Source organism: Microtus oregoni, unplaced genomic scaffold (assembly GCF_018167655.1).
Source record: "Microtus oregoni isolate MIOR12 unplaced genomic scaffold, Mior012 000012F_ref0000307, whole genome shotgun sequence".
Classification (NCBI taxonomy): Eukaryota; Metazoa; Chordata; class Mammalia; order Rodentia; family Cricetidae; genus Microtus; species Microtus oregoni.
In genome coordinates this window covers 24,894,766-24,920,587 of record NW_024543071.1, presented here as the reverse complement: position 1 = coordinate 24,920,587, position 25,822 = coordinate 24,894,766, and the positions used below count along the sequence as shown (strand labels likewise).

Below are 25,822 nucleotides of genomic sequence, written 5' to 3'. Positions count from 1 at the left end.
GAAAAACAGTTCCCCTGTCTCATTATTTATTTACCAATTTATCTACTCGGGAGATTATGTAGCCCACACTAGCATGGAATTCGCCGTGTAGATCAGGACGGCCTTGATCTCACAGAGTTGTCTCACTGGGATTGAAGGCGTGCACCACCACACCAGGCTCTCCCAGAGCTTTAAACAGGACTTCAAGATCTTAAAGATCATCTGCTTGATCTCAGAATGGGTGTATTCAGAATGAATCATTTTCTACACTGTTGTATGGCAGGCTCATGGGGGAGCCCCTACAGCGTCTACCAAATATCCTCGTTCAAATCACGACCAAAAGGGAATAAGTGAAGCTGTAGGTTCGAGCACACTAATTTAGATCGATTCCTAGAGAGTAAGGTAGTCTCTGAGACTAGACTACTTAGAAGGAAAAACAACAAATCCCAGGATGCCCAAGTGACAGCCTACAACTCCCAGCATGCTCGAGGAGGAACACAGTGGCTGCGCAGATTGGCGCGCGGGTGCTCCTGGGTCGTCAGCATGGCTGCCTTCGCAGATTTGGACATAAGAGCGGGCTCGGACCTGAAGGCTCTGCGCGGGCTGGTGGAGACCGCTGCTCACCGTGAGTCTGTTATCTTCGCGTCCGAGCCCTGCCCTCGCTATCCCTCATACCATCCAGTTTTCTCGGTAGTTTCTCCAGGCGCCATTTCTGTCTCTCGTGGGGTCTGCCTGATTTCCATAGAAGCAGAAGATGCCTGCCGTGTCTCCCGGATCCCCGGCGTGGGAGACTCACAGGCTCCTGAAGAAGCTGCTGTTGCTTGTGCTTGCCCCGACTTTCGCTCAGAGGGAGAGAACAGAGGCCAAAGCGGCCGAGGGATTGGCACGGGGCCTGTGGAGTGATGGATGGTAGAAACTGGGACTGGACTCCAGGTGTACAGCCCCCACCCCCACCCCCCAAGCCGGTGTTTTTAATATCAGTCCTTTTTGACTCACACGACATCTGTCAGATACAGAAAACAGGGTCACAGGCAAGAACTGCTGTGGAAGCTTAGAGAATGGGGAGGCTATTACCTTATTTCTCTCATACGTTGAAAGTTCCTTCAGGGTGAGCATTGCTCTTGTGTGCTCTCACCTGGGATAGGGCCTGTCAAATGACGGATGCTCAAATACCTTTGAGAGGAAGGAAACTAGGGAGTTACCGGACTAGGTGATAAGAGGAAGGACCGCTATTTTGTCATTACCTAGCATTATCTTTTAATGCTAATACCTTATCATCCCTAAGTATTTAGACAACTTAAAAGACAGGAGGTGTGATTTAGATGTAGGGAGACAGAGACACTCATCACACTTGTTCACACAGCGCTAACTGTTGGGATAAGGCAAACCCCTAGTTTGTTCCCTGCCCATTACTGTAGAGCACCCCAAAGAGGTATAAGGGAGTCATTCCTCCGTTGTGCATTAGGAAAGAGAGGAAATAGAGCATCGCAGAAGAAATGAATGGTAATGGAGATGACAGAAAGTCACATAAACTTGATGGAATGAAAATGAACAGAGACAGGAAATCCCGGGAATGTTGTGTGGCATTTTAGTATCGTGTGAACATAAATCAGAGCCTGAATATGTGCCTGGCACTCTCCTAAAATGCAAGGGCTATTGAACTTAATTTTCATGACACTTGAAAGTTCTGTCTGCTATTAACATCGGTTGAATTTTCATGACACTTGAAAGTTCTGTCTGCTATTAACATCGGTTGGCAGGTGAAGAACCTGAAACCTTAAGTAATAGTAAACGGTAGTGCTTAGATTTGCCTCCTGCCCCACCCACTTATTTTCCAGGTCTGGAACTAGAACCCAGGGCTTCTTGTATGCTAAGCAAGCATTCTAACAGTTAGCTACATCCCGAACCTCATCTCATACTCCTAAATCTAAGATTGGGATCATCATTGTGAACAAGAAAGACTATTTTTTAAATACTCAATTTTTTTTTTCAGTTGGATATTCAGTTGTTGCCATCAATCATATTGTTGACTTTAAGGACAAGAAACAGGTAAAATATGGTTTCTCAGATTAATTAGTTAATAAATATTAAGAATTTACAAATATTTATGTCTGTCGAGAATAAGGAGCTTGAAATAAGCGTTGTATTGACAAAAGCAATATAAGGCAGGAGGAGTTTGTTTTGCTTTTCCTTTGAAGGTACAGTCCATCATGGCAGCAGGGGCATAAAGTGGCTGGTCAGTTTTTCCTCAGTCAGGAAGCAGGAGGAGATGAATACTGGCTCTCAGCTCATTTTCTCCTTTTCAGTTAGTTCTCTTAGGACCCCAACCCAAGAAATAGCACAGCTCGCATTCAGGGTGGATCCTCCCTCCTGGGCTAATCCTTTACGGAAATACCATTATAGAAATACAGAGATTTGCTCCCATCGTTTTAAATCAAGTTAAATTAGTAGTAAAGGATAAGTCATGTTTTCTGGTCTGGAATTTACTGTGTTGCCAAAGATGACCTCCTGCCTCTGCCTTCCAGCTGCTGAGATTACAAACCCATGCCCAATTTATGAAATGCCAAAGTTGTGTGCACTCAACCAACTAAACTGCATTGTAGCAAGTCTTTCTCTGTACTGCCATCTCCCAGATAGAGACCCAGAGACTTATTAATTATGAAAGCTTGGCCTTAGCTCAGGCTTGTTTCTCGCTAGCTCTTATTTCTATTAATCTGCATGCTGCCGTGTGCCTCGTGGCTTTAACCTCTCCTCCTACATGTCTTCCTCAGAGTATGGCTGGCGACTCCCCCTTTTTTCTTCTCAGAAGTCCCACCTATACCTCCTGCCTAGCTATTGGCCATTTAGCTTTTTATTAAACCAATCACAGTGACATATCTTTACACGGTGTAATCAAATATCTCACAACAGTGAATCTCCAAATTTTCTACCAACTGGGCTGCATCCCCAACCCTCAATTATATTTCTTAAAAACACCCTGTGCTTATTATTTTACATTAATAATTGAACTGGTATATATTCATACAAATTCAATGATGTTTAAAATTACATTGCTGTAAATGAACTCTAACCACAATATCTTGTTGTTTACTTTGCTGCCATGGTCTTATTAACTCACTGATTTTTTTTCTCTTTACTAGACTCTAAGATATGTGTATTTCTTTTTAGGCAAACAACTGTACCTTGTAGGTCATTTCTGGCTTCAAAAATTGTTCTTATTTTTATCTTCTGATGTTCTTAGCAGCTTCTCTGCTCTTTAGTTTCTTTCTTTAAAGAGAGAGAGAGAGAGAGAGAGAGAGAGAGAACTAGTTGGTAAATTTGAATACCAGAAATTAGTTTCTTTTTTTCCCCTGAGATGCTCTTAAAGTGTTTCATGTGTTTTATTCTGTAACATGTAGCTGGAATTCCTGTTTATTGTTTATTGTAGGAGATTGAAAAGCCAGTAGCAGTTTCTGAACTCTTCACAACTTTACCAATTGTACAGGTAGGTGGTTTACTTTTTAAGTGTAGAGTCTGTTCGTTTAATTCAGACATGCCCACCCTCGTGAGGTGTTCTCTAACTTCAGCGGCTCCCGCCTCCCACCAGGTCCACCTTTCCACTGGGGCTCCCCTCTTCATCACTTTCTTACTGTCCATCAGTGCTTGTTAGGTATCCTCCTAAAGCCCGACAGCTATTAAATTATCTCATCGTGTAGTTTACTAGATGTACATAGTATTTTCTTCTGCTCTTATAAATAGCTGTAGGGCAAGCATGCTTTGTTGATCTTCACTGTCCTTTGTAACTTTTACTGTTTTCCATTGATAAAAAGGAAATGAATCAATTGCTTTTTTTTTAATAATGTATTTTTGTTTGTAGGGAAAATCAAGACCGATTAAAATTTTAACTAGATTGACAATTATAGTTACAGATCCGTCTCACTGTAATGTTTTGGTGAGTTCATTATTTTTCTACGTTTGACTTTCTACACTATGTTAACTAACGTTATCACATTTTATCTCACCCCGTTCTCCCACCACCTGTATGCCTCAAATCCATGACACCTGCCTGCTTTCTCTGTGTAGAAGCTCCACTATATGTAATGTGTCTCTTCCAAAAAGTTAGAAGGTGCCAATGGACAGAGAAGAAATACCATACATTATTCCAGCACTAAGGGATTGTACATTTTGAAAGTATTTTTTCATTCTCATATGCAGCATCAGGTTTGGGGTTTTCCCTGTTAAGCAATAACTGTGTTTTACTGATATAGTCTCCTTTCCTAGAACAGAAGTTTTTTCTTATACATCTGGCATTTTAATTTTATTGAGCAGAATTTTTATTGTGAGCTTGTGTGTCACAATCATGTGAATTATCCACAACACGTGAAATAGTCTTATCTGGCTCTATCTAGGAAAAATGCTAATTCCATTGATGGCTGTCCTAGTTAGGATTTATGTTGTCATAAAACACCATGACCAAAAGCAACTTTGGCAGGAAAGTGTTTATTTCAGTTTACAGTTTCACATCATAGTCCGCCATTTCATTAAAGAAAGCCAGGGCAGGAACTTGAGGCAGGAACCTGGAGGGATGTCCTGAGGAATGATGCTTTCTGTCTTGCTCCTCATAGTTCGTTCGGTGTGCTTTTTTAGAGCACCCAGGACCACCATCCTAAGAGTGGCGCTGCCCATAGCGAGCTGACCTTCTCACATCAATCATCATTCAAGAAAATGCACCACAGGCTTGCCCACAGGCCAGTCCAATAGAGGCATTTCTCTATTGAAGTTTCCTCTTCCCACATGCCTCTAGCTGTCGAGGTGACATGCAATTAGCCAGCACAGTTGACCTCCTGTTACTTAACACACAACATCACTGTTAAACCATAACTTTCCTATCTTGTTCATCCCCGGGATCTCACATATGTAATAGTATCATAATATAAAACATTCCAACTTTTAACATTCCTACAGTCTTTACAAATTCAACACTCTAAAAGTTCAGTTTTGCCAGGCAGTAGTGGCACACGCCTTTCATCTCAGCTCTCAGAAGGCAGAGGCAGGCAGATCTCTTGAGTTTGAGGCCAGCCTGGTCTACAGAACAAGTTCCAGAATAACCAAGGATACACAGTGAAACCCTGTCTCAAAAACAAATAACAGGGCTGAAGAGATGACTTGAGTTAAGAGCACTGGCTGCTCTTCCAGAGGTCCTGAGTTCAGTTCCCACCAACCCCATGGTGACTAACTCACAGCCTTCTCTAATGGGATCTGGTGCCCTTGTCTGGCCTGCAGGTGTACATGCAGAGAATGTATACAAAAAACATAAATGATTAAAAAGTTTTAAAATTGAGTCTCTTTAAAATATCCCAAGTCTTTTTCAAAGTTCAATCTTCTCTAAAATATCCAAATTCTCTGTAAAATTGCTCAGTCTCTTAACTATGGGCTCTGTAAAATAAAAAGTTACGTTCTGTCTTACTCCAGGAAACTGGAGACCAGCTGTCTTCATGTTTCCTTTTCTTATACACACAAGGCTGCAAGCTTACAGTACCTTCTAGAGCTCAGTCATATTTATTGTCATGGAAAAAAGTTTATCCACACGTACATAGATTAATAACTTTGCACAATATAAAACTGTCTTGGCATTTACTCTTGGTTCTATTTTTTTTTTAAAAAAAAAAAAGGTGACATTTAAAAAAACCAAAGGTGAATGGTTTGAAATCTACGTTAGAAAGAACCTTTGTTCCCTAAAAGGCTCCCACCTTTGTTACCTTCGGTCAGTCACGGAAATCCAGCCACTATCAGTGATTCAAGTTCATAGTCTTCTGTGTCAGCTCTTGAGTCAGTTGTGAACACAGGGCTTGCAGCCAGGTGTGGTAACTCAGACCCCAGCACTCAGCAGGCTGAGGCAGCAGGACTGGTTTAAGTTTGAGGATGTGGAGTGTTGCTAGATGACCAGGCTTCTGTTTATGTATTTTGTTACTGTGTGATAACATTCATTTTTGTCTTATAGAGAGCAACTTCTTCAAGGGTCCGGCTGTATGATATTGTTGCTGTGTTTCCAAAGACAGAAAAACTTTTTCATGTAAGTGACCAGTGAAAGAGAATAATGTTTCTCTTTAATGTAATAATGTAAATCTGCTGTTATACCACAGTAGATGCCTCTGTTCTCTGTTCTAGTTTTGTCTCTGTTGCTATAATAACATAACTGGACAAAAAGCAACAGGGGAGAAAGGATTAGTTACTTTTCATTGTTATGGAAAATCAAAGCAGGAATTTCAAACAGCTGCTGATCATACTCTGTTCCATTCTTCAAGACACCACCATGACCACACCCCCAACTGGGGAATGGTGCTGCCCACAGTGTGCTATCTTCCCTCGTTGATTGTCTTAATTAAGGTAATTCCTCATAATCCATGGTCAGTTCAACATAGTCCCTCGCTGAGACTGTCTTCCCAAGTTTAAGCGTTTATCTAATTATTCTTTGTCAATAAAAACTCAGGAGTCAGATATTGAGTTAAGAACCTGAATGAGGGGAAGGGGATGAGGGGAGTGGGAGGGAAATGAGAGGAGGGGAGGAGGTGGAAATTTTTAATTAAATAATAATAGTAATAAAAGAACCTGAATGATCATAGAAGTGGCGGAGGAGTAACCAGTGACCTCCTCTCTCTCCCCTCCCCTTCCAAAAGGGCCAAGCATCTTTCTAAGCCCCACCCTACTACTTCCTGTGTCTGTCTATATGTCCTCTGTCTTCCAAAACCTCTCTGGCAAATTTTGGTCAGCTAGTAGTTAGCTCCACTTTCTGATTCAAAGTAAACCTTATTGTCATTCTTGGGTGTGTCAGTGTGATCACTTTCCCACACCAGATGATTCTGGGTTGTGTAAAGTTTACAATTAGAGCTAACCTTCTGGTGTGGGAGGTCCTTCTCTCTATATTTTGCTTTTATTGGTTAATGAATAAAGAAACTGTCTTGGCCTGTGATAGGACAAAAGAACAGAGCTAGGTGGAGAAAGCTAAAGTGAATGCTGGGAGAAAGGAAGAGTCAGAGAGACATGCTGAAACTTTGCTGGTAGGCCACAACCTCATGGTGATGCACAGATTAATAGAAATAGGTTAAATTAATATGTAAGAGTTAGCCAATAAGAAGCTAGAGCTAATGGGCCAAGCAGTGGTTTAATTAATATAGTTTCTGTGAGATTATTTCGGGGCTGGGCAGCCGGGAACGAATAAGCGGCTCTCTCCTGAAACAACTGTCAGAGGCCCTATCTGGAAACTTTTATTATTTTCTCTTTGTGCTCAAAAGTCATAGGGTTTCATAGGGGCAGATTTAAGTGGCATGTCAGTTGGCTTTAGTCATCCTGATAGACATTTGATGGATTCAGTATGGAAGAGCTCCTGAATTTTCTCCTGTTTCTTTCTCTATACTTTGTTCATTTGAAATTGCTCCTTGGTAAATTTATCACTTTGTATTCAGTATCCACTTCAATTTCTGGCCTTATCTACTCCTGCCTTTGATAGAAGAAAAAAGCAAGCACCTCTCTGATCCAGATTTCTCCTTTGCCAGCTCTGAGATATAGCATATATATATATATATATATATATATATATATATATATATATATGCCAGTGAGAGTGTCAGCCCTTAGTTTTCCAGAAATCCTCAGAATCACTATATGCTAATATGATTTCCCTTCCTATTCTTGAGAGCCTTTGTGAATTGAATTCCTCTTATTCTATTAAAATTTCCTGTTGACTTTTTAGAAGAGGAGTTTAGCACGTGAGCTCATTTTGTCTTCCAGATAGATGCCCTATTCTTTCAAATGATTACAGTGGGCAAAAAAGACTGAAATACTCTTTTAAGGATTGCTTTTAAGGAATGCTTTTTTTAAGGACTACTGAGAAAAAAGAAGCATAATTACTTTTAGATGGAATTATAAATGTTTTTCTTAAAGTCTCAAAAAGGATCCATCTAACAAAGTAATATTGCAGGAAAAAATACTGGTCTCACATCTTTTTAACTTTACACGTTCTTCTTTTAACTATAGTATTCTCTTTTTTGTTGTTGTTTATTTTTGAGATTATAACTTAATTAGGTTTTTCTCTTCCCTTTTCTTCCTCCAAATCCTCCCATATACCTTTCCCCGTTCTCTTTCAAATTCATGTCCTCTTTCTTCTTTAATTTCTATTGTATACATATGTGTATTTGTAAATACATATATATTTCTAAATATAACCTGTTGAGTCCATATCATTTAAATGTTACTTGTATGTATGTTTTCAGAGCTGACCGGCTTTTAAGCAAAATTTGTACTAAAATTATAGACAGCTCTTTTTACCCTAAGTTTATCCAGTAGAGGGAGCCATTGACTAAGGAGACTGGTGCCACGTCCTAGGTTAATTGCTAGTTATGTTAATAGAGGGAAACACCAGAGAACCACAGGTTATCTGGGCTGCCTGTGTGCGAACACACACACCACAGCACCTGGTTTTTGGTAGCTTCTTTTATGAAATGAAAGATTGTATTAATTCTCCAGTATTTGATTATAAATTAAGGAATGAGTAGAAGCAAATATTCAATCATCAAAGACCTGTGGACCAGCACTTCAGAGGTGGAGGCAGATGGATCTCTGTATTTGACACCAGCTTGTTTACATAGTGAGTTCCAGGACAACCACCATATCCGGCAGGGAAGTAGCTTTAAAAAGTTCTGGTTTTGTGCTGTTCCTGAAATCTTTGAAACCTTGCCTTTGCAGGATGCTGCTGTAGAATGTCTGCACGAAGGGAGCATCTCTCAAGAGATAGCCTCTAAGTCTTTTGGCTTCAGATTTATCTGGGATTAATATTCAATTGCAGATTATTAGGTTTTATTTACTGAATCAGTCACTGTCATAGTTTTTAGGTGAATTTTGTGCAGTTGAGAGTTACTGTCAATGGGCACCCCCTGCCTTGGCAGGCCTGACTTTTCCTTGTCTAGTATAGTAAGTGCTGACACCAGTAAAACACCCAGGATGAAGGGATGCTGAGCCCTGCCCTCCTGTGCCTTGTGTTCACAGCAGCAAAAATATGCATATATTTGTACATTTTTGTGGGGACAATTTTTTTAAACTATCATATATGTCTCTGCCTCTTCCAAAAAAAAAGTTAAAGATGGCAAAGTGAATTCATATACAGTCTACCAATTTTCAGAGAGAACTGAGATACTTAGCTCCAAAACTATTTTAGACATAATTAAGTTGTTTTAATGATTTGGGGAATATTAGATTAAGCCTCCCCAGTGCTAGGAATATGGGCATGTGCTCCTGCTTCACATAGTTCTTTGAGTGACCCAGTTGAACACTTAGATGAATGGAAAGTTAATCACAAAGTACTTTAGTTTGGAACATTTTAAACTCAAGAGGTCAGAGGATCCCATATGCATCTCCTCTGTGGCTGAAAGCTCTTTCCAGTGCCTGTCCTTCAGCCAATACAAATCCATTGGTTAGCTGCCTCCCCCATAGGAAAGAGAAAGAAACAAAATGTATGACGAGAAGGAAGCCAGTTCAGCTTTATTAGGGCAGTCATTTAAAGCCATCTTTTCACTAAAACTAAGTATGTTCATAATATAAGTTTAAATACCACAGAAGTATATGTATAAAAAGCATGCTTTCCAAACTCAAATTTCTCCAGAGGCAGCCGATACTGACTTTCTTGTGCATCTCCTAGAAATACCTTCCCCAACTAACACTTCTTGCTTGTTTACTTCAGAGGCAACCACCGCAAGCATTCTTTTTTATTTTTTCATAAATGTTTTTACCTACTTCTTGAACTCATTGTCTCATTTTTCACTCTCTCCTTCCTGTCACCATGCTTTTTGTCTTTTATAGTATGTGAGTTCCATAATTACAAATGTACGTCATCCTTTAAAACACTGGCACATTCTGTCCTATAAGAGACCAAGGGGATTGTAATTTACTTAAGTAAAATGGAAACTATTTTTACTCTTTCCTGTCTTTGTGATTGGTCTGGCAGTGACTGTTCTTGCATTATTGTTTTTAGTCTGTGTGGAATTTATAGCTATAGAATATAGTAAAGTCCCTATACGATATGTCTCTGTAAGTGATAGTGCTGATACGAACATATGAATTGTTAATGTTTCCTGGGGCTGTGACTTGGTGGTAGAGCATTTGGCATGCTCAACACCCTGGTCTGGTCCTCAGCAACAATGGAGTGAAATATTGATGCTCTTGTCGTCTTGACCTTCACTGTGCTCCTAAAAGTGGACAGATGCTTAACTCAGCTCCATTCCTCTGCAGGACTTTTCTTCATTCCGAGCAAAGTCTCTGTTGTTCTTTGTGAGTTAGACTGCTGGAGCAGTTGGGATGGGCAGATGCTTTAGGAGCCAAGAGTTTCTGCCAAAACAACATAGTTTGCAATTACTTGCTGCTTTCTGGAATAATTAAAAGTAATATTCTAGATACTGATTTAAGTCACCAGTTCAGTCATATATAAAAAGCTTTATGAATTAAAGGACCTTCGGGCCTTAGCATTTGAGAACTAAACCATCAAAGCCAAGCCTGAAGGAGTAGTAAACAGCTGACCTTGTAATAGGCTTATTAGACAGTCACCACAGAACCGTCATGCCGCCTGTAGAGTCAGCCCTACTGTTTATGTTTCTATATGCTGGGTATGGCCATGTCTCTCATTCCACCACATGCCAGTTTTCTGTTAATCTAGTTTTTCTTCTTGACAGGTTGCTTGCACACATTTAGATGTGGATTTAGTCTGTATAACTGTAACCGAGAAATTACCATTTTACTTCAAAAGACCCCCTATTAATGTGGTAAGTGCTGTTCTTTCTGCTCTAAACTTGAATCTGTAGAAACAGTGTCTGCAGACTAGAAAAGAAGCTAAAGAAACCTGTGTTCTTAGGGACCGGCGCCTGGGTACTTGGTAATTGGAGCAGATTCAGAAAAGAGAATTTTGGTTTTATAATCTGACTAAAAGAGAAAGTTTAAAATAGAAAGTGTCTAAGCTGGGAGCCATGGGGTAGCTCAGTGGGTAAAGTGTTTGCTGTGCAGACATGAGGCTAGGAGTGTGGATCCCAGCACCCACACTAACGCCAGCAGCATGGTAACCTGCTCATAATCTCAGCATGCGGAAAACTGAGGCAAGAGCAATCTGGTAGCTAGAGAAACTGAATCAGCCAGCTCTGGGTTCAGGTGTGAGGCCCAGCATCCGATGTCTCCCTCTGGCCTCCACACATGCTGTTCATGAACACACACACAAATAAAATATCTAAGATGATTATGTGGTACTCCTGGTTATGCAAGAGGCACTTGAGCCAGAAGTTCAAGACCAACAGCAACACTGAGACCTTGTCTACCCCCCGACAACCAAATATTAATGAATAAAAAGGTTACTGTTAACTATTAAGGGTTTTTTTGAAAGACTTAGGAATTCAGATTTATGAAGAACATTGTCAAGTTGATATTTAATGATGATAGCTATTTAAAACCTCAACATTGTGTTACGATGGAAAAGAAAAGGTGAAAAAATGGCCACATGTAGGTGATGCATGCCTCTAATCCCAGCACTTGGGAGGCAGAGGCAGGTGGTTCTCTGAGTTCGAGGCTAGCCTGGTCTACAGAGAGAGTTCCAGGATAGCCAGGGCTACAAGAGAAACTCTGTTTTGTAAAAAACCAAACAAGCAAACAAAAAGTAACAAGAAAAAGAAAAGATAAAAAAGACAGGAGACCTTGAGACACCTGAAAACTGCAATACAAAAGGAAATGGTGTGAAATCCCCAGGAATGGTGAGTGAGATCACAGCATGCACTGTGGCGTGCCAGCTCCATGCAGAGCCGTTCCAGCAGGGCAGCCATGTGCTCAGGGTCCTGAGATGTTTCCTCATTGCCCTACCTTGTTAGCTTCTCTTTTCCCTGTACCCTTCATCTTCCACCTGCCATGAGCCTTCTAAGTCTCACACCCCTCCCCACCCCACTCCACCCCCATTTTCATTATAGAAAGGTAGTATTGCCTCGCACCAGTAATTGATTTGATAGTTATGAGGTCACTGCAGCTGGTAACTATTTGCTTTGCTAGCCAGAACATAGGAATATTGTTTAGCATAGTGACTTCCAGAACTTAGTTATGTTATTAAAACTATTACCCAAGAAAAGATTTAACAAGCTTTCCAAATCCCATGTTGAGTTATGTCAGAATTCGATTGTTTTCAAAGTAGACAATTGCCTTATTCTTTAGCCTTCATAGAATTATATCTTCCTTGCTTTTGTCTCCTTTTTCCTAAAGAATTTCTGATTGATCCTGTATTAGGGGCAACAGTAAGAGTTATCTGTTTGGTGTAGGGAAAGCATAAGGTGACTTGTATTCTAACCTTGGACTTACGCTTCTAAGAGGGCTTTGGAAAAGTGCCAGAAATGTGTAGGGAGACCTGGAAGAGCTCTTCTGAGTGTGCTGCAGAGCCTGAACCCCAACTGGGATGCTGGGAGCACTTAAGAAGTGAGCTTTCTAAGCCCCAAGCATCACACACCTCAGTCCTGGGGGTCCATGTCATTCAGCAGCTCACTTCTCAGAAATGAGAAATGAAGACTGTCAAGTCATCCGGCGTCAGTCACAGGCTTCAGACAGATCTGATTGTGCCTGTCAGGTAAGATCTGTGTGCTCTACTCCTGGGAACAGCTCCAAGCGCTTGCTGCCTAGGTACTGTTAGGTACAAAAGACCAAAGTTTATGGTCATCTCTTTTGAGTTGAAAAGACAATCTCTGCCTTGCAAGTTTGCCTCTACTTTTCACTGGTCTCAGACTGCCAGTACATCCCACAAAATAGCTTCCTGGAGTTAGACAGCTCAGCCACTGTGCATAGTTTTTGTTACATTTAACAACATTTTACCCCAATAAAATAGGAAGCCCATTTTCTAGGCAGTTTGCCTGAATAAGCTTATGCACAGTTCTGTGACCTTGGCTAGGAGGGAATGGTAACATGTGGTCAAAATATGGAAAGGAACAGTGCACACCATCTAATTCCTTGTGGCACATGACAGTGGTCAGATTCCTAGAGACTTACGTTAGTGAGGGTTTATAATTGAGTCTCTCGTGAGCATGCCTTACCATGAAAGCAGCCTGTGAGCTTCCATAGTACACCAGCTGTGGCAAGGCTTTTCCAGATACCCTAGTGCTAGCTGACCTATGAGACCTACCTGAAATATGCTATCGAATCGGTATATCTAAATTAGCAGTAAGTATTTTGGGGAGTCTGGCCAAGATGCTTGTTATTAGTCACTAGGTAGTTGTCAGTGTTGGGCAGGAACATATGCACGAGGGAAGTAGGGTACTAAGCTAGCATTAGGAAAGTGGCCCTCACAGCAGGCACCAGGACACCACCACCTGCCAATTCCATCTGGAAGTGCAGAAAAGTTGCTGAGTGTTTGATGCTTCTTGGCATGATTTCCACATTTTCACTTTAGAAATTCTGAAGAGTTAAAAAAAAAATTGACAGGAGGAATATGCAATATTTAACAGTGTCTGTTTTACACAGACACAACCGTATGAACATTTTGCATATGTTGCTTAATAAAAGCTAGATGGAGGTGTGGACAGAAGGCTGCATAGGATTACATGTAGTCTTCATCTGGTGTGTAAGTCTGCAGTGTGAGCTGGCCAGGAAGCAGGAAAGTTCCTGTTAATTTATTCACTCAGCGTCGAGAAAGAGAGAAAGCTAGAGCCAGGTGCCTGTATTTTTGTTTGGGGAAAATTGTACTATATCGGTGTGTACAGCAAGACACTGAGTCTGTCAGGGTAGAAACTGGTGTGTGCACACCATGCGCACTTTTAAAATTTAATGAAACAGCAATTCGTGCTTCATGATGGCCAGGAAATGAAAGGACAAGGTCACGGTCCTGACATTCTTCCCAGTAGCTACCCCAAAAGATATTTCTTCCTTCCTCCAGGTTTGTGTCGGTTGTTGTCATCGCTGAAATGTGACAGAGGCAGTGTCATGGAGAAAGCATGTGTGTCTGCTCACAGTGTGTGGGGATGCAGTTCATGGTCGGGAAGGCCAGGCAGCCGGCAGCTGCCTGGTGACGGCAGTGCAGCTGCAGCATCTTACATGGAGGTGCAGGACAGGAGGCAGGGTGGTCTGTGGTTCCACAACTTCCCAGAACTGTGCCACCAGCTGGGGACCAAATGTCAAGCACATGGACTCGTGGGAGACATTTACACATTCCAAATGCATATGACTGCAAGTCTGAAATCAAGGTGTGAGCAGGCTGTACTCCTTCCAGATATTAATAAGGGAGCCTTTTTTTTTTTTTTTGAGTCTTCCAGGCCAGCGGTGATTTGTTGACAGCTAGCGCCTTACAGCCACAGTAGCGCCATTCTCTGTCTTTGTCATCAGCAAGCTTTCCTGTGAGTCTTGTAAGCTATCTTATAAGAACACCATTGAGATTAGGAGCCACTGTTTTCAGTATGACCTCCTCATCTTGGTTATACCTGCACTGGCTGTCTCTATAAACGGTTACAGTCTGAGATCTGAGATCCTGCAGGTTAGGAATGTAACATATGCTGACCCACTCTAGTGTTTGCTTATCCTGCAGCTAATTGGAAACAGCCCACTTCTGTTAGAAGCTTATGAAGCGCTGTACCTGTTGCACCCCTACAGTAAATGCTAGGCAGCTGTAAAAGAAAATTAAATTTACAAGCGGACATGGGGAAGCTTTCAAATCAGGCAAGATAACTTAACAGGCTACCTTTTAAGTAAGAAAAGGAAACTGATGTGTATTCACACTTGCTTATATTTGTGTGAAGAAGCTGGAGGAGCGCATAAAAAAAATCCATGAAAGCAGTTCCAGCAGTGGGGATAGGGCAGTAAGAGCAGATGCAAGGAGGACTTGCTCCTTCCTTCTGTGATTGGATCAGTGAGTCAGGAGAGGGTGGAATCTTACCGAATGATGCGCTGGAAGGCTATCTACCCTGAGTTCAGCGCAGGCACTGATTTTAAGGCAAGCAATCAGCATGCTGCCCTGGAACAAACTCTTGGTTTGCATTCTTCCTTCTCCAAAGCTTAACTTCAGCTTTTAGTGCTTGCAGTCTTCTTATCAGTATCTCCTGATCCAGTTGTCACAGGCTGCCCTTGGTGACATCATTGTGACTATTATTTCCCCTTAGTAAGAAAAATCTCTCATCCTCTGCCTATTCAGGCACTTCTGTTCAGACATGAGAACAAAAGGCAATCAGGCCGATGCTGTCACTCTCTGTAAAGACATTGTTATGAACAATCATATGATGCACTTACAACAATTTACATAAAAATGCTCTTAGGAGCAGGAGACCAGGTAATGACTGCATTTTATTCATCTAAATCAGTAAAGTTTTATGAAAGAAATACAGCCTTCAATAGCACATTATCTTTAATTTCTTTCTAAAGAGTGTTCATAGCAATTTTAAAGTGAACCTGATTAACGTACCAAGACCAGAATCATATGTGAAAGGAATTAAGCTGGTAATTGTATCCTATTTTCCCCAGTGCTCTCCCTCAAAGGGGTTTTTATTTTGTTGTGGTTCCCAGACAGCTTTAAAATTTAAATTGACTCAGCTAGAAACCCTCAGGGATCTGATCTCCCACACCACATTGCTCACGTCCCTAATTCCTGTCCTAATCCTACTGCCCTATGCTCTACCCCTGCTACTAGAAGGTGGGAAACAGGAGTCCGGCTCCTTTGTCCAGTTAGAGTTAGCAAAAGAAATAGCTTAATTCTCTTCATTGCAAACGTCTCCTTGCTCGCATGCACCAGAGCTCTGAGAAGGTCTCTGCTTTGACAGGTAGTGAGTTTTGTGAACACGGGTTGTGAACGGACAATCACAGCAGCCCTTGACAGTAGTGAGTGGTGTGAACACATCTGTTGTGAACAGTCACTGCAGCCTTTGACAGTAGTGAGTGGTGTGAACACATCTGTTGTGAACAGTCACTGCAGCCTTTGACAGTAGTGAGTGGTGTGAACACATCTGTTGTGAGTGGGCAGTCACTGTAGCTTTTGACAGTAGTGACTGGTGTGAACACATCTGTTGTGAGTGGGCAGTCACTGTAGCTTTTGACAGTAGTGAGTGATGTGAACACATCTGTTGTGAACAGTCACTGTAGCCTTTGACAGTAGTGAGTGGTGTGAACACATCTATTGTGAAGGGCAGTCTTGCAGCCTTTGACAGTAGTGAGTGGTGTGAACACATCTGTTGTGAACGGACAGTCACTGCAGCCTTTGACAGTAGTGACTGGTGTGAACACATCTGTTATGAACGGACAGTCACTGCAGCCTTTGACAGTAGTGAGTGGTGTGAACACATCTGTTGTGAACGGACAGTCACTGCAGCCTTTGACAGTAGTGACTGGTGTGAACACATCTGTTGTGAACGGACAGTCACTGCAGCCTTTGACAGTAGTGACTGGTGTGAACACATCTATTGTGAACGGACAGTCACTGCAGCCTTTGACAGTAGTGACTGGTGTGAACACATCTGTTGTGAACGGACAGTCACTGCAGCCTTTGACAGTAGTGACTGGTGTGAACACATCTGTTATGAACGGACAGTCACTGTAGTCTTTGGCTGGGAAGCTGCATTACGTATTGGAGAATTTCAGTCCCACGCCTATGCCTTGTAGACTTTCCAACCTTAGAATGAGAAAGAACTTTTTCCCTCATGAAAAGACCAGGCCCATATAGCAAGCTAGGCAAGTCCTGAAGGGCCCAGATCTCTTTCACCGTTTTTCCTGAGCTACAGTGACCTTAAACAATGTTACTTAAGCAGAATGGGCTGGGACATGTACCAGCCACAGTTCTTAGTGCATTTCCTCGGACATAGTGTTTAGCCAGCCATGGCGGTTGTTTTGCTATTCAGTAGTATGCAGTAAGTGACTTAGCTGTAAGGTTCCCATTCCTGCTCACCAGACCCTTCAGATCCTCTCCTCTTTTTCCTTCATTCTTGGGTCAAGTTGCTCAGTTTCCCTGCCTGTGGGAAGCACATCCTTTTCCTTGCACCGTTCATGGAATAGTAGCCCTCTGCACCTCTGCCCTGAACTGACTTTGCTGTCCTCGGCCTCTGTACTTCCTGTTTGTGCGGTTAGCTTTCTGAAACTAACATCAGCTCTGTCAATCAGATAGAGTTTTGTGTCTGTTTTCCTCACTTTGGGTTGGAGTGCAGAGGTGTGGGGTCCACCCCCCTGTGTAAGCCAGTCCCTTGCTGTATAGGAGATGTGCATAGGGGAAAGAAGGTGGGAGGGACTCGTTAATGTGCTTCTCTTTGACAGTTTCTATGTGTCTTCTTTATTTCTGCTGAAGGCAATTGACCGGGGTCTGGGCTTTGAGCTTGTCTATGGCCCTGCTATCAGAGACGCCACGATGAGAAGGTACACAATTTCCAACGCCCTCAGTTTGATGCAGATCTGCAGAGGAAAGGTACAGTCGCCGAGCCAAGGACACTTTTACTTCTGCGGTTACTAGTGATGTGCTGGTGCTGTCAGCTCTTCCTGAGGCTGAATTTGCTCCGTTTCAGTGAATATTACAGGGCCTTGTAAAAACTGCCAAGGGAAGCAGGGCAGTGGTGGCAAAAGTATTTGGGAGGCGGAGGCAGGCAGATCTCTGTAGGTTCAAGGCCAGCATGGTCTACCTAGTGAGTTCCGGGCTTGACTCTTATCTTGAAAAACCAAACCAAAACAAAAAGCCTCCCAAGGGAGAAGTAACATATTTGGAATGCCTTTATTTTTCATGAGGAATTTGCAGTTTGCCACAATGAAAAGCCTCCTCTAGATAATGGTTGTTATCTCCTAGTGAATTAAAGATCCAGCTTTTAAACTTCATTCATCTGCACAAATAGGATTTGTTTATGAAGCTTATTCTGCCTATTGTTTTGGCTGCCTTGGGTATGAGAGTTTTCAGTATTTGCACATGAATTATTTACCTTTAAAAGAAGTTGGTATTTGAGCCTTCAGTGCCAAAGAGGGGTTGCTGGTCAATTGCATTATGCAGTTCTTGAATTATTTTATCAGTTGTAAGATTAATGTTGCACACTTTCTTTTTTATAGAATGTAATTCTGTCCAGTGCTGCAGAGAAGGTAAGTATGGCCTGTAGTGCTTTGTCTCTGTAGTTGTAAAGCTTTACTGTGTTTTTAGAACTGAAATAGCAGTGTCATGTATTGCCTGTCTTTAACTGCATTTGCCCATAGCCATTGCTAAAATGTGTATCTTTTTTTTTTTTTTTTTTTTTTTTTTTTTGGTTTTTCGAGACAGGGTTTCTCTGTGGCTTTGGAGCCTGTCCTGGAACTCGCTCTGTAGACCAGGCTGGTCTCGAACTCACAGAGATCTGCCTGCCTCTGCCTCCCAAGTGCTGGGATTAAAGGCGTGCCCCACCATTGCCCGGCTGCCATTGCTAAAATGTATCCTATTCATTGGGCTTCAGGTTTTGCCTATATATACTTATATTTGTACATTAATTAGAAGAAAATGAGTTTATTTTTTTCCCTTTACCTTGTTAAAAATGCTTTTCATGATTTGTTTATATTTTTAGAAACCTATCACAATTTATAAGAACCTTATGAAGTTTACCTATTTTTGGATACTTAGTTATATCTTATTTATTGTAAATAGTTAAAATGTTAATAACATTTTATTTTCCATTTTTCTTCTTTTAGCCTTTGGAAATAAGAGGACCGTATGATGTGGCAAACTTGTATCCTCTTAGTGTTCTTTTTAAGCATAAAAGCAGTTGGTATTAGGTGGAGAGATGCATGTGTCAAGTAGGGAACTTTCAAGACTCATTTCCCTCCCATCTTGTGGGTCCTGAGCATCAAACTCAGATCATCAGAGTTGGCAGCAGGTGCCTTTACCTGCTGAGCCATCACACTGGACTGGAATTTTCCCTTAGAAAATTGAATCAAAAGTGGTATTAAAGTTTAGCCTGATGTTTTCTTACCCTTTAGTTGTAATTTACTGATCAGTCGCCTCAGAAGCAGATTACAGCAGGCTGTAAACTTCCTCATCCTTCTGGTTTTGAATTAAACAGCAGAACTGAGAAACAAGGGGCTCTCGCTGTGTGACAAAGACAGTTAAATGGGACTCTCAGCTGTAGGTTTCCGTTGGGTAAGACCTGCCGTAGAATTAGTGTGTGTGCTGCTGACCGGGTGAGCTGTCATTTTCATTTGTGTTTGTGTTGGCTCATATCCTTGCCAACTCTGGGTTGAAATCTTTAATAACTTATCAGAGGGCTGCTGTTTGGGCTGTCTGAGAGCGAAGCCAAGGCTGCTGTGTCCACAAATTGCCGAGCTGCGTTTCTCCATGGAGGTGAGCAAGGTCATGTTAGAGTCAGGTCACTAACAAGCAATTGACACATCTGCTTTTATTGTCCTTTCTGCAGAGTACTCCAAGACCATCTTTTCTCAGCCAGTTCTAACCATGCACTCTGCTCCTTGCCCTCCCGTTAGACATTACACTTTACTTTCTATAGTGTATGCATTGTAGGGTTTACTTTGCAGGAGTAAACAGTAAATGTGTTCTTTCAAACAACACAGTGTCCCCTGCCTACATCTTCACAGGTTTTTAACATCCATCCTGCTTGCTTCTCTCTGGATGAGCTTGCTCCCTGCTAACAATAATGAGTTTCAGAAACAGAAATGGGAATAGTGGTGTTAGTTTGACAGGATCTAAAAGCACCTGGCTTCAGACTCACCTGCTAACGGTTAGCCCCCTGAGAACGTAAGATTGGGTTAATGTGTGTGAGAAAGACCCCTGGGTGGGGTTCCCGATTGGATGAAGTGGAGGAAGCAAGCTGAGCACCAGTGTTGACAGCCTTCTCCTTGACTGTGAAGATGGTTTGACCAGCCACTTCCAGCTCCTGTCTCCCTGAGTTCCCGCCATGACGAACTCTACCCTTGAACTGTGGGCTGACAAGCCTATTACTCTCTAAGTTGCTCTTATAAGGGTATTTTGTAACAGGAATAGAAAAACAAAAGAAGCATGCTAAACCATTGAGAAGAAAAACAAACAGATTTTTTTTAAAAAAATTGTGTGAATCAGACTATCTAAAGTCAGTCTGTAACTTTTGCTTTTATTATAACTCAGGGTGCTTCGTTTCTTGTTTTGGTTTACATGAGCATGTATCTACTGAGTATATATTTGGGGTGTTTTTTCCCCCAAGATGTTTTTTGCTTTTGTTTTACTTTATTTTGTTTTATTGCTTATTTGAATATATTATACTAAGTTACATAAGGCCATTTCCTTGTAACTATAATAACATGTACTTTGAACATATTCTTCCCCCCATGCCCCTCTACCCTCTTTTTTTTCACCCCGTTAGTCCCTTTTGTGCATATTACTCACCACCAACACAGACACACACACAGACACACACACATACATAGCTATTAGTCTCCTTTGCTCACCCCCCCTTAGTCCTCTTTGTTCATAGTCTCCTCCAGTAACCCACATTGGTCCCTTTGTGCGTATCCTCGTTGGGCCCCACATTGGTCCCCTGTGTTCCTTAGACAGTTTCCTTAGATTCCTGGACTTCTACTTCCATGTGATCTGCACATGTATGATTTATGTACCCTTGTAAAATGGAAGGCCCACAAGTGAGGCAGAGCCCTCATTTCCCTGCAGAGGCTGTTTTTCCTCCAGTTTCCCTGCAGAGGCTGCTTTTCCTCCTGTTTCCCTGCAAAGGCTGCTTTTCCTCCTGTTTCCCTGCAAAGGCTGCTTTTCCTCCTGTTTCCCTGCAGAGGCTGTTTTTCCTCCTGTTTCCCTGCAGAGGCTGCTTTTCCTCCTGTTTCCCTGCAGAGGCTGCTTTTCCTCCTGTTTCCCTGCAAAGGCTGCTTTTCCTCCTGTTTCCCTGCAAAGGCTGCTTTTCCTCCTGTTTCCCTGCAAAGGCTGCTTTTCCTCCTGTTTCCCTGCAAAGGCTGCTTTTCCTCCTGTTTCCCTGCAAAGGCTGCTTTTCCTCCTGTTTCCCTGCAAAGGCTGCTTTTCCTCCTGTTTCCCTGCAAAGGCTGCTTTTCCTCCTGTTTCCCTGCAAAGGCTGCTTTTCCTCCTGTTTCCCTGCAAAGGCTGCTTTTCCTCCTGTTTCCCTGCAAAGGCTGCTTTTCCTCCTGTTTCCCTGCAAAGGCTGCTTTTCCTCCTGTTTCCCTGCAAAGGCTGCTTTTCCTCCTGTTTCCCTGCAAAGGCTGCTTTTCCTCCTGTTTCCCTGCAAAGGCTGCTTTTCCTCCTGTTTCCCTGCAAAGGCTGCTTTTCCTCCTGTTTCCCTGCAGAGGCTGCTTTTCCTCCTGTTTCCCTGCAAAGGCTGCTTTTCCTCCTGTTTCCCTGCAGAGGCTGTTTTTCCTCCTGTTTCCCTGCAGAGGCTGCTTTTCCTCCTGTTTCCCTGCAGAGGCTGCTTTTCCTCCTGTTTCCCTGCAAAGGCTGCTTTTCCTCCTGTTTCCCTGCAAAGGCTGCTTTTCCTCCTGTTTCCCTGCAAAGGCTGCTTTTCCTCCTGTTTCCCTGCAAAGGCTGCTTTTCCTCCTGTTTCCCTGCAAAGGCTGCTTTTCCTCCTGTTTCCCTGCAAAGGCTGCTTTTCCTCCTGTTTCCCTGCAAAGGCTGCTTTTCCTCCTGTTTCCCTGCAAAGGCTGCTTTTCCTCCTGTTTCCCTGCAAAGGCTGCTTTTCCTCCTGTTTCCCTGCAAAGGCTGCTTTTCCTCCTGTTTCCCTGCAAAGGCTGCTTTTCCTCCTGTTTCCCTGCAAAGGCTGCTTTTCCTCCTGTTTCCCTGCAAAGGCTGCTTTTCCTCCTGTTTCCCTGCAAAGGCTGCTTTTCCTCCTGTTTCCCTGCAAAGGCTGCTTTTCCTCCTGTTTCCCTGCAGAGGCTGCTTTTCCTCCTGTTTCCCTGCAAAGGCTGCTTTTCCTCCTGTTTCCCTGCAGAGGCTGCTTTTCCTCCTGTTTCCCTGCAAAAGCTGCTTTTCCTCCTGTTTCCCTGCAGAGGCTGCTTTTCCTCCTGTTTCCCTGCAGAGGCTGCTTTTCCTCCTGTTTCCCTGCAAAGGCTGCTTTTCCTCCTGTTTCCCTGCAGAGGCTGCTTTTCCTCCTGTTTCCCTGCAAAGGCTGCTTTTCCTCCTGTTTCCCTGCAGAGGCTGCTTTTCCTCCTGTTTCCCTGCAAAGGCTGCTTTTCCTCCTGTTTCCCTGCAGAGGCTGCTTTTCCTCCTGTTTCCCTGCAAAGGCTGCTTTTCCTCCTGTTTCCCTGCAGAGGCTGCTTTTCCTCCTGTTTCCCTGCAGAGGCTGCTTTTCCTCCTGTTTCCCTGCAGAGGCTGCTTTTCCTCCTGTTTCCCTGCAAAGGCTGCTTTTCCTCCTGTTTCCCTGCAGAGGCTGCTTTTCCTCCTGTTTCCCTGCAAAGGCTGCTTTTCCTCCTGTTTCCCTGCAGAGGCTGCTTTTCCTCCTGTTTCCCTGCAGAGGCTGCTTTTCCTCCTGTTTCCCTGCAGAGGCTGCTTTTCCTCCTGTTTCCTGGCTGTGCTCTTTCTAGTCGTGTCACTGGCGTTTCGTTAGTTCATCCAGGCCGTTGATTCTCCTGTGTGCCTTCATTCCTACTATGTGTATTTTTAGGGTACTAATCCCAACATTTGGAACAGTTAAAAAATCACTGTTGGGAATCGTTATATAACAGTGTCTGGTCTCTTAGCATGTTTTTAAGGCAGGTTGACCAAATTTAAGTTCAACTCTGCTGCCAAACTGACCTGAGCATGTAAAGTAATTCCTCTTTAACAGTGCATAAAGGATTGATAAACCTGAGTGTGATTTTATAGTTTGCTCAGCAAGCATTTGTTAGATCAGTGTTGGCTAGCAGGCCATTGGTAGTCAATGCCGCACATGTTCAGAGGGATTTTATGATTTACGAGAGTGGTGGCATGTGCTATAAAATGAGCTCAGCACAGCCCTCGCTGTGGGAGCAGTACACGTGACTCCTACATCTGTGCTTGTGATTTGTCCGTCTTTCTACCATACATAAAGCAGTCGCTAGACCGGTGCCTATGGCTGGTTCTGACTGCATAGGATGCCATGGGGAGAGCACTGGAGAAGCAGCCCTGCTCTGCAGTTTAACCTAGGAGGTAATCCTTAGGAATGGCCCAGATGCTGAAATGCTGCTCTTTGTGCATGTTGGGAAAAGTGATTATAAATGGCATCAGCACTTGTAAGTGCTCTCTGTGGTTTTCTTATTTACTGTGCTGTAGGCCAAAGAAATGGGTTAGTGCTGGTTAAACCACTTCTCCTTAAATTGTATCTTACACCGGGTGTGGTGATGCATGCCTGTAATCCCAGCTCTCAGGAGGCTAAGGCAGGAGGATCATATAGAAGGAGTTGGACTATAGAAGGAGTTTAAGACCAGCCTAGGCTACGTAGTAAGATCCTGTCATTTCTATTTTACAGAAACTAGAAAAACTGCTTTTGGAATTATTTCTACAGTGAAGAAACCCCGGCCATCAGAAGTGGATGATGATTCTCTTCCAGCTAGCAAGAAAGCTAAATGTGAGGGGTGATGAGGGCGCGGTCTCCATCAGCCTCCTCCTCCTGTCACAGCTCTTCTCTCACAGTGGAAGTAAACTTGTGCTGAGTGGATGTTTTCACTAAAGTAGAACCAGCAGTCTGGAAAACAGCTTTATCTCAGACCATAACAGTGGCAAAGAAAATCCAGTGAGGCGCTTTCTAAAGACTGGCAGTTCAGTTCATTTAGATATACTTTAAGATAAAAAGCTTTTTTATCCTTTTTGTGAATAATAAACCATAGTAAGTATACCAAAGTAAGATGTTTCAGTATTTTAAGATATTGAAGATAAATAAACTAATGTTTTTCTACTTGATACATATGGATTTTGTATTTTACTATCTGAAAAAAAGTTATTTTGAAGATTTTAAACCCTATTATGGGGGTCACTTTTATCTGATTGATTTTTTTTAACCTCTCTTTTATGTATTTGTTGAGTTAAAGTTCTTCCTAAAAGACTGCTGACCTTGTAGAAGCAGAAGAGACACTCACACGAGGTTACTTGTCCCCTTCACTTGCTGCCTTCAAGCAGCAATTAGATGCCTTGTTTTTGTTAGAAACTCCTCAGTACCTAATAGTGACTTTCCTAATGGTATACAGTTCAAAGCATTTGACTCGAAAAGAAAAGCTTTGGAATAATTCATTTTTAATAACAAGTTCACCAGGCTGAGTTGAAATTGTCATTTTTGTAAATCTGCATTTATGTTGTATTGATGTGAGGACCAAGACATAGTGCAATTAACTGAAAAAAGAAAAAGAATGAAGAGCATTGCTGAGAGCAAACATTAGCAGCGAACAAGTCATGAGCATTGCGAAGCTTAGTCCAGGAATGTAAGAATATCTCCATTTTAAAGTTAGGATATAGCAGTTCTTTTTAATGCATTATGCTTTACCATATTAATAGAAGAAGTGAGAGGGAAATCGTGATAAAAATCAATATCTACTTTTAATTCTATACATAACAATGAAAACCCTTGACAAGTGCCAGGCGTGGTGGTTCCCAACTGTGATCCCAGCACTGGGGAGGCTGGAGCAGGAGGATCGCACATAGGTACCATAAAGTGAGAACAGTGGAGGAATGTCATGTAGGTGCCTCTGTGTGATTTGTGTACGCACGTAAAGCATGATGGCCTCTGTAAAATCAGACCTCACTGACTATTTTCATTGAGTACTATTCACAGTGACCAAGATAAGGAACCAGCCTAGACCTCCATCACCAGATGGATGGATAAGAAAGTGTGGTGCGTACATTGGTTGTTAACTTCACTAATCAACTTGACAGGATCTAGAATCAACTGTGAGACAGGCCTGTGAGCATGCCTTGAGAGTAATTATCTAGATTAATTCATAAGGTGGGAAAATTCACCCTGCATGTGAGCGTTACCATTCCATGAGCCGAGGTCCTAGATCTTCATAGAAAGGAGTTGTCGTGAAGTTAGCCTCTAGAGGTACAGACATCATCACCGTCTGCCTTCTGACTGGATGCACTTGACCAGAGCCTCGTGCTGCAGCAGCTGTGCCTTCTCCATGATGGGCTCTCTTCAGCCATAAAAAAAGAGTCAAATCAGGACTCCTGCACCTGCTGCTTGTCATGATGACCTGAACCCCAGACCCCACATGTTAGAGGGAGAAAACTGACCTCTGGCCTCCACATGTACCCCATATTGTCTCTCCCTCCCCACAGTGTCCATGTACCCATACACAAATACATTTAAATATTTCCTTTTATTGAAAGTAGATTTTTACATAATATCTCCTAATTATGGATTCCCCTCTTCTCCCAGTTCCTCCCACTTCCCCTCTTCAATACCATTTGAGTCTCTTCATTAGGAAACAAACAGGTTTCTAAGGGATAATAATACAATAAAATAAAAGTAACACATTAGAATAGGATAAAACAACAGAAGGGAAAGAGCCCAAGAAAAGGCACAAGAAACAGATATAGACACGGACCCACTCGTTTGCATACTCAAGATTTTATGTATCCATAAAATTTTAAAAATTGGAAAAAAAAAGGAAGAGCCCTAACGACATTATGAGACAAGGAACCTCCAAAGACGACGTTGAGTTCATTTTTGGTTAGCCATCCACTGCTTGGCTTGCAGCCTACCCTTAAGAGTGGTTTATTTCCCCAGTGAAACTCCGTTGGAGAAAACTAATTTTTTATATGCAAGTGACTATCAATCGGAGATTGCTTCTGGGTTAGGGATGGGGGCATGTGCTGTGTTAGTTCTAGGCCCCCATCTGGTGCAGACCCATGCGGGCCCTGTGCATACTGCCTCAGGTTCTGGTTTCATATGTGTGTCAGCCCAATTGTGGTTAGAGGACCTTTTATTCTTGGTGTCCTCTTTTT

The 25,822-nt window shown here is 42.5% G+C and overlaps 1 protein-coding gene across 1 annotated transcript; it reads left to right on the top strand.

Moving 5' to 3' along the window:
* Positions 1–492: 492 nt before the first annotated feature.
* On the top strand, positions 493–23,785 carry Rpp30 (ribonuclease P/MRP subunit p30). Its single transcript, XM_041661649.1, has 11 exons — positions 493–604; positions 1,973–2,028; positions 3,407–3,463; positions 3,836–3,910; positions 5,960–6,031; positions 10,677–10,766; positions 17,273–17,389; positions 18,016–18,045; positions 18,622–18,659; positions 19,191–19,270; positions 23,355–23,785. The coding sequence occupies exons 1-11, from the start codon at positions 523–525 to the stop codon at positions 23,462–23,464; spliced, it is 807 nt and encodes a 268-aa protein (XP_041517583.1). The 5' UTR covers positions 493–522; the 3' UTR covers positions 23,465–23,785.
* Positions 23,786–25,822: the final 2,037 nt, after the last annotated feature.

What these genes read in the sequence shown, in the direction of transcription:
- Rpp30 (XM_041661649.1), top strand. Translation starts at nt 523, where the DNA reads ATGGCTGCCTTCGCAGATTTGGACATAAGAGCGGGCTCGGACCTGAAG. An exon ending in CGTCTCACTGTAATGTTTTG is followed by an intron (nt 3,911 to 5,959) that starts GTGAGTTCATTA and finishes TTTGTCTTATAG; the next exon opens with AGAGCAACTTCTTCAAGGGT. An exon ending in AGCTGCGTTTCTCCATGGAG is followed by an intron (nt 19,271 to 23,354) that starts GTGAGCAAGGTC and finishes TCTATTTTACAG; the next exon opens with AAACTAGAAAAACTGCTTTT.